The sequence below is a fragment of the Pezoporus occidentalis genome, unplaced genomic scaffold, assembly GCF_034315485.1.
Source record: "Pezoporus occidentalis ecotype Australia unplaced genomic scaffold, CSIRO_AGI_Poc_V1 ctg19, whole genome shotgun sequence".
In the NCBI taxonomy this organism is placed as follows: domain Eukaryota; kingdom Metazoa; phylum Chordata; class Aves; order Psittaciformes; family Psittacidae; genus Pezoporus; species Pezoporus occidentalis.
The window spans coordinates 12,308,758-12,321,783 of record NW_026913748.1 but is presented as its reverse complement, the minus strand read 5'-3'; the positions used below and the strand labels follow the sequence as shown (position 1 = coordinate 12,321,783).

At 38.0% G+C, this 13,026-nt stretch overlaps 1 protein-coding gene across 25 annotated transcripts in view; it reads right to left on the bottom strand.

Moving 5' to 3' along the window:
• SOX5 (SRY-box transcription factor 5) overlaps positions 1–13,026 on the bottom strand; it is a 650,561-nt gene that overhangs the window by 216,067 nt on the left and 421,468 nt on the right. For all 25 annotated transcript variants that reach the window (XM_062616810.1, XM_062616809.1, XM_062616815.1 and 22 more), the window contains one exon: positions 9,809–10,019. In XM_062616810.1, coding sequence (XP_062472794.1) covers positions 9,809–10,019 — 211 coding nt within the window. The remainder of the gene's footprint in view (positions 1–9,808; positions 10,020–13,026) is intronic.

Genomic DNA, 13,026 nt, shown 5'->3' with positions numbered 1-13,026 from the left:
TCCTCCCTCTGACTCGCATCAGTAGAAAGGAGAAGAGGGCAGAAGGCTTGCTGAAAGCCAGGGAGAGGGCCTCCAGAGGGCCCAACCAGAGTGCGAGCCCGCAGGAGCCACGAAAGGTGTGTGTGTTCCCTCGTTCCAGAACACCACAGTTGAAACATGCACTGGCACATCTCATTTTCTCTCTGCCCACTTTGGAATCAATCATTTTCCTCCAAGCTGTAGATTCTTTTCCCCCCAACCCCAATTCTTCCTTACACAAACTTGGGAGCAACCACTCTATTTACACTGTGCCGCAACCCCGCATTGCCACCTGTCAGTCAGAGCTCCATTTGTCTTTGGAAGGGTGAATAAAGAGGAGGGGGAAGGAAGAAAGCAGGAGGACCTCTGCATTGATCAAAAACGTTTGAGGTGGAAAGGAGGGGGGAGGAAGAGGAGGAGAGAGATGGATATAGATTAGAGGGTAACAAAACTAGAGAGGAAGATAAACAGAGCCAAAAAGAAAAATGTCCTTTGTTCATTTAAATGGCTCTCTGCTCCCAAGCCCTCTGCATGACTAATGCCATGCTGTGGTGTGTAAACCTCTTGGGCACATAACACAAACAAAGCATAACTCGGCCTGAACAAACAAAGGCCTAAGCAACAGTGATTGAATTCATCTTAAAACAACAAATCAATTCTTCCCTATTAATGCCCTAAATACCAGCGTAGGAGCACTGTCCTGTTGTAATAAACAGCCATGTGTTCAATTACCGTCTGTTTTCCCAACTACTGCTCTCTTCAGTAATTACACCATGCAATGCATTCTACATTGACATTATATTAATGCGCTGGGAGGAGAGATCTTAAATACGAATTAAATCAAGGCTAAACATCTCAGAGAGCCTCACCGAGTCACACAAGTGCTAACAGGGCATTCTTCAGCAGAAAGCACAGACTGATTTTTCTATTCATTCACTTTTCACTTTCATCCCCTGGCTAAATAAATAAATGAGAACACAAGCTTGAAAGAACTCTATTGCCCCAAAGACCGCTGCAGTAAACCTTTCATAAGCTCTCTAAATGTCCACTTCACCTGTACAAGATCATGGCTCAATAAGGAGTGTTTCGTAAGTATCAACTTACATCACATCAGCTAAACAGCAACGATTAAACCCTTCAACAACAGGCAGGTGACAACAAAGCAAGGCAAGAAAAACAAAAGCAGAACTTTCTGGACCGAGACAAATGGAGGAGAATGAAAGTTTAAGAAAAGGTTTCTTACCCTTTTGCAGAACCATCAAATAACTTCTATTGACTACTGAATAGAACACAGCAAACAGACCAAACAAAAGATATGATGAAAGACGTATTTACTTGTACAGGCCTCCTTCCCCCCACCTCAACCTTTCTTTCCATTTCATATACACCCACACTGCACCGTTTGTATTGTGTAGCTAAATAACCAATAGCAACCCAGATGAAACAGTGGAAGGGTTTCTATGATGCTGTCAAGCGCCAGACAGATGCTTGGCAGTGTCAATATGGTTCTTTACATTTGGATTGTGCCAATGTTTGAAGTAAAAGATAAGATAGGAAGAATAATAACAATACTCAGAGAGAGGGAGAGAAAGATGGCAACAAGTTACTGCATGGACATGCAATAAATTTTTAAATCAATGGAGTGTCATCCTACCTGCTGGGTTTTACTTCAGCGTTTGAATTGTTATGGAAACAGATAAATAAAGCTTTGCTTTTTGCCAGCGTACTGGACTGCAAGACCTTTAATAGAAAGTAAAATCAAATTCTGTGGTGTAATGACTGCAGATTTTTAGGCCTTTTAGAATAGACTCACAGGTTTCTGCTGCAAAGACATGTCAAGTATGTCTAACACATGAACTTCCAAAGTCTGTTTCAAGATAAAATGCCCTAGGTGCTGCAAAACTTTTCTGAGGATTCAGAAGACAGAAATGTGCACATTTGTAGGAAATCAAATTCTGAAAGCTTTTCAAACTAAAATATTATAGTTTACCCTCAAAAGCACAGCATATAACATTCAGATACATTTAAGTGTCTTTATAACAACTGCTTATATGTCCTCCTCAGGTCATTAGACACAAAACTACCCCAAAAACCTCTCCAGGTTTTGAAACTCATTTTTGTTTCACTAGTTTAAATTTTTTCATTTCAGCTGCCAAACCATGTCAGGGGAAAAGCTGTTTCCACCTGACCCAAAATGTTTTATTTAATCCTAATTGAAATGTTTTCATTTCTCTTTCAGATTAATCATCTTAAACATCTACAAACAAAAAATATCATTTCCAATCAAACATTTTGTCTAAAAATATTGACCGTTCCAAATTTTCTACTATTTTTGGCTAAAATCAACTAGTTGAATTGCTAAATGGTATCAGTCCTAATTACTATTTTAACAGGTTTTAAGGTGTCCCACCCCGCCTCTCCTTTACTCTGTTTTGAGTGGTTTTGGAATTTATACTTTGCAGTACAGTATAGAAATCACACACATATAGCACATTTTCTCCTCAGGCAATGCAGAAACTACAATACAATTAAACTGTATGAGAAGAGAAGATGATCAAATCTTCCCAGTGCAGCTTATTTACACTGCAGGAGAGGCATACAGTCGTGTAAAACTGGCAATGTTCAAACCACCTTAAAAATATCAACGTTAAACAGACACGTAACTAAGAAAAGTAAGCAACAGCTTCAAACTTAAGAGTGTTTTTACTAGGCTACTTCATTAGCTAAACAAGCAAGTGGGAGTTGCTGCAAATGTTGCTCCTTGCCATACTAGAGGCTCTCCCTTGCTTGGTAAACAGAAGACACAAGACAGCCTTGTGAATAGCTCATGGCACAGACTGAGATCTAAAGCTAATCAGACAGGATGACAGGTCATCTTAATCAACTTCAAAAAGCCAATCCACATGCTCATCCCAGCTCCTCGCCTCTCTTTCCCTGATCGCTCTCCCGCTCATTTGGCCATATTTTCCCCTTCCCCCTCCACTTACTTCCCACAAATTGTGCTGTTAAGAAAGAACACAGGGAGCCCTTCAGGTCTCAGCATCCTGGGCGCAGGTGGTGGGGAAAACTTTGAAGTGAGCTCTCCACTAACTCTAGAGCTGGCCGTGCCTCCTCCATAAGCAGCTGTTATTAAAAAAAGGCCAAGTATCCACTAGAACAAAACCAAGCAGGCCTATTTAATTAGGGCAAATGCTTGATATCCACTTCTTCATGTTAAACCACACAGTCACACAAGCCTGGGAGGTCTGATTAATTTTAATATGCACGGTCGTGACAAGCGCCTCGGGGGTAAGACAGAGGGAAAAAAAATTCCCACAAACCCTGCTAGCTCAACAAATAGGTTTCAGCTAAATGTTGTGTACGTTGCTCAGATTAAGATGTTACTATTCAGCAAGGGCTTGAACCTTTAATATGAGGGACAAGAGGCCTGAGAAACAGGTGGCTCGCTCTTCACTCTTGAATAAATGACATCCCCAAAAGCTGCGGCACTTAAGCATACAGAAAGAGCTGGCACACTCCCTTATGTATATTTGTATATTACCAGTCTGGGTCAGAGGTTTTTCTAGCAGTGATCCAAGGACTGAAATAAAGCTCAGAAAGCTAATGGCTTTTCTGGGGGAGGGGAAATTAAAAATAAAAAAAATAAAATAAAAGGGCGAGAAAAGAGAGCAAGAAAGAGCAAAAAATGAAGGCAGATCTAGCTGGAATACATTTGAGGGGGGGAACAGGCGCATCAAAATTATGCGGGATACGCGTGGCAGCAAGTTTAGAAAGTCCCAATTGAAATGAATCATGGCTACTGAAGAGTCTGGCTACCTGGGAAATTAGGGGCAGGCAGGAATCTAAATAATTATTTTGCACTGTAAAAGATGGGAAGTGAGAGATCAAGCATTTTGCTTTGCCTGCTGCTTGTCCAATATTATGGAGTGAACATACCCTGGAAGAAAATTTTAATTACGGAGATTCATCAGAGAAGGCTTTCATTCTAAAAACGGAGGGGGAGAGGGAGTGCATCTTCTCTCCAAAAGCGCAAGTTTCCTGAATCTTATTTGACCATAATGCTTTCTTCTATATTTAAGATGCTGTATCAGCACCTCAAATGCCTTTATCGAAAGAGAAAAGAAAAATCCAAAAGCTACAAACCTTTGAGGATGTAAGAAAGAGAGACTTGGAAGGGAATCTAAGGAAATTTTTAAAACATCCACTGAAATAAACCGTGACTATCAGGCTAAACTATTAGGAAGGAAAACACTTAAAAACTGAAGGTAACGAATAAACTACACTTTGAGCAAGTAAATGCTGGCAGGGCTTTAAACTAGGCTACCTCTGTTCTAGAGTTAAAGTTCTTGTTAATAAGGGTTTAAGCTACTGCAGCATTTAACAGTGCCTTCTCTTCTCATAGGCCTGCTTCATAAACTTCACCTTTTTTGTTGTTTTAAACTATTTTTTATTTTTATCAGCAGTATATGAATGCACATTTCCATATGGCAGGGACTTTGAAAGAAGTGCATGGAAGTTTGATAATAGCTTGCTCTACAAGAAAAGATGTATTTTCTGGTGACAGACTGGATAGATGAACATGGAACCACAATGCACTTGAAGCATCCTTCCACAGCAGCAGGAATGTATGAACAAAACTTAAAAGTACCGAACTGCAAAGTATCCTTGTTTGTCCTTCAGCAGAAAAGCATTACAAAGCCTCTTCTACACGTACTTTGTCAAAGGGACAGTGAAGAACCAAACAAAAGAAATTCTAACCTCAACCAATTAGAGTATCCCTAGGCTTTTCCCGAATCTGTTCACTTTATTTATTCCCATCTCATCAGATGTGATTTGAAAACAAGAGTCTGCATTTCAAAGGCCTCCTTTCTTGTGCCCATTAATGGCCTGCTTTGGAATTTATGGCTTAAGAAGAGGAAAACCTCTTGATTTCTTTAAAAGATATGTTGATTAAAAGTTTGATAACATTAGTAGATATTTTGGGATCTTATTTTAACTAGAGAACCCAAATTCAGTATGTTTCACTTTCACAGACTACAGAACTGCTTAAACAACAGCCATTTAAATTACCACATGAACAGGTGTTATGATTTATAATGTAAACTTAAACATCAAACACAAATAGCCTTTTGGGGATGGTCAGAAGACAAAAATCATGCCTGGGAGGCCTTTCTCATTCCTCTCATTCAAACAAAGTGATTAGTTAGAATATTGCAGCATACTATAATACATGAGGCTCTAGTATTCACATTGCCTGTTAAAGCCCTGCAAACACATGTATTACCTGTTTACTAAACACCTGAGATTAACTGTTCCTGCTCAGAAGACCTAAGGACTACTAGATGGAAATTTCATATAATAGGAACAATATGAAACATATATACACAATTCTTGTGTGTGCATGTTTATATATATATATGTATGTCTAAATACATATATAATACATGCATTCTATAGACACGTATATCTACATACATGTATTTATATAAAATTCAAAGTATTAAGTGGCAAAACTGAATTGAGCTTCAGAGGTCCTTACTATAGAAGCACACACCATGCAGATGAACGAGTGCACTCACACATGCACCTGCCCATATTCGCAGTCCCTGTGGTCAGGCAGATGCCCGTATGATCCCTTTTATCCAGAAATAGTACAAATTCTGCACAATAACACAGATCTGGCCTCAGACGATGAAGCATGTACGTTTTAAAGATAAACAGACAGATCCATAACCTGATCCAAACTTATACTGCCAGAATGGAAAAGGAAGATTGATTCCTGATTAAAAGTTAGGAGATGCAGAAAAAGGGAGTACTCCAGCTTATTCTAAAAATAGGAGAGAATTTATTTATTTGCCTATTTCTTTTTCCAGAAGCCAAGCCATACATTTAGAGGAAAGGCTACACAGATTTCAGAGATCTAATTTTCCAGAAGCGCAGGCCATAAATTAAAATACAGCAATCCAATCCCATTAATAGTGCAAGAAAAAGTTAAGTGGTTGCTTTGGTCTTTGCTTTCATGAACTTGTGTCAAGCTCAGTGACTTCAAAGAGATTTCCATTTCATTTCTACAAATGAGGAGAACAGACAGAGAGTCTCTGCCATCCTGTGATGCCTTAAGAAAACAGAAGAAAAACATGCCTGTATCTCATTCGCCTAATGATTTTAGCTGCAAAAGGAATCCCATCGTCGGCAGATGACCCCCAGGGCAAGGGCTTGAGGTCTGTCACAGTATATAAGGCTTCTCCAAACCCACTCCATTATCTTCATTATTGTATACCAGGAATAAAAGGGGACTGACTCCTCTTCTGAAGTTCAAGTTAGAAAGGACAGAATGTTTCATGTAAAATAACACTGTGTGACTTCAGTAATAGGTTTATGCCTTTGGGGGCCTAATACTAAAGCTGCATATAAGGATTTTCCGCAGAATTTGAGAGAAGAAAAATGAGCACCGTATTAGCAATGAGTAAAATTCCGCAAGTTTTAAACTCACTGAAACACTCTATGTCTCTGTGTCAGCATGACTCATTGTCAATCACATGAATACAGCAAGAGTAAAATGGCAAGTTTAGGGGTAAAAAAAAAAAAAGAGCATGGCACTTTAGAGCTAAGTATAGACCCCTATGAAAACAAAAACCATACACATTGCAAAAAAAAACAACACATATGCAAGGAAGAAAAGGAAGTGACAAGCTTTTGGGAAGCTCTTTGGAATAAGTAGGTAGCATGCCTTCCTACAGGGGACATTAATCAAGGGCATCTATACAACAAATCAACATGGAATCAATTCATGTGAAAAGTGATGCTTCCCTGTTAGTTCATGTTTGGGTACATGTATGTGCTTACATACATGCATACATATATGTGTGCATTCATGAAGCCTGAGCAGTATGCTTCATAACACTGTTTCATAACAATCCTTCTTCTTTACTGACAAAACTTACTAATTTTTACTCTCACTTCCTAAGAAATACAATTTAAGCAAATCATTTATTTTATATAAATGCAATTTGTTAAAAACAGTCAGACCTGTTATCAATATTTTGGAGTATCTCACTTGTCTTCAAAACCCATTTCAGAAAGAGAAGTTCTTTCCCTGACTGACAGGAGGTTTTGATCAAGACCTAAAGTTGTCTACTCAGCCCTTTTTTTTTCCTGGTTTTGAAGAAACAGGCCATTTGAAAGGCTGCTTCAAAAGCACATTTCCCACAGTAATTCAGAAGACAATTTCAAACAATAAAAACAAAGCAAACACAGCCCATTGTACAAGTTAAATAATATATAAACTTTTGAGTACATAGAGAAATTTGAATCTGGCTCATATCGGGTCTTCGAAAGATTCACATGAAATTGATTTAATTAAACCTTGGCTACTGGTGCAAATGTTTCCTTTTCTTTCCAAAGGGAAATAAAGTATTGTGCTACTGTTGTTGACATAATGCACTAAGCTTAACCAAGATTTCTGGTCTTCTCCTACAAAGCTCCACAAACTATCAGGACTAAAAATTATTACTGAAATACACAGTGATCATGCACTGTTGAATCGTTACCTAGATGTACTACCAAAGATTCCCACTTGTAACCTATCTTATTCATGGGGTAATTCATTAATATGCTAATTACCTGACTACCAACCAGTGATGACTGACAACTTTACTTTAGCACTACATGAAGAAGACGTGACAATAAGTAGATTTTCTGGTGGAGTTCAAACAGAGAAGACATTGTGCTTGCAGTAGCACATACATTTTTTAGTGAAAAGGAGTCATATTTGTGGAGGAACTCTAAGAACAGTCTTGCCATCTGCACCCAGAAATATATATTTTTTAATTAGCCACTCTAAAAACAATCATGTTGGCTGAAGGGAAGGGGGAGGGAGACTTGTCAAAATGACGCGTTTGTCCCTCACCACCTTTCAATGCTCTTATGCAAGTCTAATTTTCTTCCTAGCCAGCTCACCTCTCTGGCCTCCTTTTGTTTCATGTCCCATTTCCCATTCTCTTCTAACTTCTCAACTTTTGTTAGCTCGCTTTTAAGGAGAAAGAAAAAAAACAACCCAACCCAACCCTTTCCTATTCATTTTTTCCTGGATGGGGAGTAAGCAGAGACATGAATATGGCACCCTCATAATGATTTAACTAGGGCTTAATGAAATTTTCATCACAACCTGCTGTTCATTTTAATGGCCTTTGAAAGACAATAGAACAATGGCTAGAGGGAAGAAAAGATTTTCTGTTGCAGGCATTTGCAAAGCCCAACATTCAGTTGCTCCCCCTCCTCTCTCCCAGTCTCTTCACAAAGCTGTACATCTTTTGTTTGTACTGTACATTTTCATTTTAGTAGAGCTGAGATAATGCACAAGCTCTGTAACCATTCTCATATCTATCTGTAGCCTTTCCTTAACGGAGTCTGTGCAGCTTGTACAACCTCATACTCAGGAGTGTACTTATACATTGCCTAGAACCCCTTCTTCTTTCCTCTCATATGAAAAGCCTGATCTCCTTCACCCCACTTCATCCATACATAGGAAAGATCTTTTCTATTCAGAGTCACAAGGGAGGTCATGAAACTGACCATTAAGTCAAACTTTAGTGCAAAATGAAATGTTATGATTATACATAATATTAAAAAAATTGCTAAGACAAAGAATTTGTTTCCCAGCAGACCCTTACTGCATGCTCATTAAAGAAGAGAAGACTTAGTTGCAGTCCTCATGTCATACTCATGTATGTGACAATGTGGCTGTGTTTGTGTCGGTATTTTCATTTCAGCATACAGGTTGGCCTAAACTTTCTTGAAGGTGCTATCAAGTCATACTTCAACACTGGGGTAGGCTCTGAGGGCCATGCTTTTAAACATTTGAAATAGATTTCTGTAACAGAATAGGCAAGTATGTAAGAAAGTAAAGTCTTACTACTGTGCACTAGGAAACAAGGCTCAGTACATTCACACAACACCAACTGGCTCACAGTCCCCTGAAAATCTCGCTGTAAATATGTATGCTGAATACCTATAGAGAATATAGTGAGAACTTCAACTTCCAGTCAGGGGTTTGATTGTGCCTCACATAGGCAAGAATGGAAAATCTTACTTAAAGAAAAGCTGTTCTGTGGCTTCTAAGAAGAGAGATGTTCTGCCTTAGTCTCAGCCCACAGAGCGCAAGTGGAGCACAACTAAATATACAGTCTCAAAAAGAAATGGATTTTCCAGAGATGATACCCATATATGCCAATATTGAAACTTGGTGGCCAGACATAATGCACAGAAAGCCTGTACTGTGCCTGTTTGTATAGTACCTGCACTACGGATAAACAGAGGCTGACGTGATAGCACATTCCATACAGAAGCTTTAACAAATTCCAAATTTAACTTCTTACCTTTCAAATAATGACACGCCTACTAGACGGTTTCTCAAAAACACTGACATTGCTGATAACTCTGCCTTTTGCTTTGGAAATGAGGAAAGAGAGATCAGTGGTGTAAACGACCCTCAGGCTGTTAAAATTACAGTGTTCATGTTGAGGAGGTTGCTGTGTCTATTGCAACTGTGACAAAAAATCCACTATGTCAGACAAAGGCTCTCATTTTGGAACAGCTAAAAATGTTAGCTATGATGGGATATTGATGAAATCTTTAATGTAGACAAGAAATAGGAGTTCTTTACTTCAATTCTGGTATTAAGAAAAAGCAAGCAGAGCAGAAAATGGGAAGATTAAGAAGTATATATATCCAAAGAATCTGGAGAAAAGAAAACAAAACAGAAAATTTTGGATAGTTTCCTAGGCCTTACCTTCTGGCTCATTTTTGATGAGCTCTTCCATTTTTCTTTGTTTAAGGGTGTCTACAACATCCGCTAGGCTCCCTTTGCGCCTTTCAGGGGTTCCCAGGGCTGTGCTGGACAATGACTCTCCACTCTGACGCCCACCTTCTTCTGCCTTCAAGGGTGAGGTAGATGAGTTGTGCGGGGCAAATGAAGACATCACTTTATTGCCATCAACTTCCTGAAAGGGAAAAAAAAGCCCAAGATGAAACACTCCTTTCTTTTCTTAAAGCAGAAAAAAATAAAGATGGAAAGAGAGAAAAATCCTTTGTTCTTTGAGTTCATTGCTGTTTGTTCTTCTGTTGAAGCCTTTAAAAAGGCATGCAATGCTTCAAAAACACCCAGAACAAAGCCTATCCATAAAGCATAAACTAAGATTACAGGCTCAAGTGAACAAAGATCAGCTTGCAAGAGAAAAACATATATTACAGTTTCTCCCTAATTGAGAAGTGTTGTACTCATGGGTTTCCTAATAACAATGGTATTGATTACCTTTAATTGTTTGTTCTTTTGCAGCTTTCTTTCAAAAAAGTCTTCAATTTTTACAAGGACCGTTAATTTCCTGATTTTATAAAGTACTTAATGCCCTGATAGTTAGTTCTTGTGTAAAATGAAGTAGTAACCAATACGAAATGCCTTTCATCATATGACTTCTTTTAACTCACAGTTCAAGGAGTTCTCCGTCTATAAAGGGTGAAGCAATTGCTTATTGTTTTCTAATTCTCTTCCTATGCTCCTCTTCCATTTCATACTTTTATTTTTTGTAGAGACATTATTTCTCACAAAGGTGGTTCTAATGACTTTCATTGGTGGCACAGTGGCAAAACTGTGACCTCCTGGAACACAATCCTCCTCACGTGAGAATCCATAGAGATCTACTCATTAATTTTAATGGAAAGCAAAACTGGTCCATTGCCTTCAAACTTGCATTCATTAATGTAAGAGCCTTCTACTCCATGCCTCCCACAACATAAAGCAACATTTTCTACACATATTCCTTTTCCCTTTTATGTCACTTTTATACCCTACCTTTCTGTACACATCTCTGAGAACCTGCTAACACACACTGTTTTGCAAAACTTAGGTCAATGTCTTCGAACAAATCTTTCTGCAGAGTACGTACACTCCATAATACAACGCTGCGAACATGAACATTTTTCACTTTGATCAGATTCTCCAGATTTTTTTTTCATCATCTCATTTCCTTGCATTTTTGTATTTCAGATGCTTAATGAGTATTACTTCTAGAAAAGTCACAGGACCATCTTGTGATCTGATTTACAGACGTGGATAAAAAGGTCTTAATAATTTTTAAATTGCTTTCATTTTATAGAGTATGAAAGAAACAGATATACAGACTTTAGTGATTTGTGCTTATTTTTTTCCTGGGCAATTTTTGGTGTCTCTGGTTTAATAAACCCTAATATTTCAGGAAAAAAAAAAAAAAGTGTCTTTTCATAAACAGAACACAAATTGCTAAAAAATTATCTCATTAAACTTAGAATAAAGCAACATGGAAGACAGGAAGTAAGAATGTGTTTGTTCTGCCAAAACAAAGTGTCTATGAAAAAGATTACCTTTGGTTAAGAAAACTTTTAGTACAAACAGTTTTGAGCAGCTTGAATGTGTTGCACTAGTGGATAAATTCCCTAACAGAATCGGATTTAATTGAGATTACAATCTGGGCCATCATATGCCCCAAAAGCCAAACCCAGTGATGTTAATGAGAGACTTTCTACTGACGTCAATGAGCTTTTGACCAAGCCCTAAAAAATTTTCCGACTCTAGTCAACAGAAATGCTCCTTTTTTCCTTGCAACTCCCTCCATTTCTGTTCTGCACTTGAAAAATTACTAGTTGCTAACATTGGACTTCAAAAACGAGTTGAAGTTAAATGTATTTTTTTTTCCACATACTGTTTTTTTACACTGACCTAGACAAACAAAAGTGTTAAACTTCAGCATCAGTTCAGATTTTATCTAACATTCAAACCCATTATTACCAAGTGGCAATTTTTTTTCTACAGACAAGGCCAAAAGAGGAAGTATCTGGAAAGCTGCTTTCTTATTCACACTTTGAGGACTTATGAGCCAAATGTCACCCCTACAGTTCTTAAATGCACCTATACCATCTATTATGTATACAAACAGTATCATTCCTTATTTTTCCAGGAACTAGTTTCTTGGTTTTTTTCCAAAGTGGGTCCCAAAGACACTCGTGTTTCTGTGTATGTCACACACTGGTCACAGATACAAAGTACTTGAAACAGCTGCTTAAACCTCAGGAAACATCACTGCTCTTACCACATACATTTTGGGTATATGTAAGTGGGTTTATTTGTATAAATACATTCTGAGTATGAAACAAGTTTGTTAAAATAGAAGAAGCATAAGAACATAAGGATTGAGTGACACATAAAAGTAATATAAGGTGACTGTCAAAATCACAAATTGCTTGGCATTCAAATAGAGCTCACAAGTATTTTCAAAACTACTAAAATTTCCCTGCCTCTATTTCTGGGGAAAAGGAATCATGAGGGGGAGAGGACAAGAGAGTACTTTGTGAGTAAAACATCATGAACAGACTCTGGATATTCAATTCTAGTTCTTTCACATGTTCTGCACAAGCATGGAAAAATTCACTTTTACTTCTGCAGTTTAGTTTACTACCTGCAAAATAAGCACAAAAAGAAGTAACTTTTAACATTATAAAGGCTTTGAAATTATAAATTCATTAATAACCTAGAGGCATCCTGCTGAAAGCGTATCTGCAGTGCCACAGTTAAGACAACTTCATAGCTGGACAAAAAAGGAAAGGGGAGTGCTTTACACAGATTTTTTAAATAGATAAATTATATATTAATATATACATCTAAGTAATAATTCCCAAAACAAAATGTTTCCTTAGACTGCTCTTGTTAGGTGTGCATGTATGCAGTGTTTGCGTATCACATACACGGGCTATTTATACACTTGTGGGGTTTAAGATATACTCCACTTAATCAAAACACATATACAGTAGGGGAACAGCTGCAATCACATCTCAGTGGGCTAAATTACAGTACACCAGTGAATTATTCATTCAAAAAGATCTGCGGCAATCACACATACATTGCGTGATTTGCAATCTAACAGGAATCCTTTCCTTCCCATACCAGCAGATTAAGTGCACGCACCAGCTAGTGCTGTT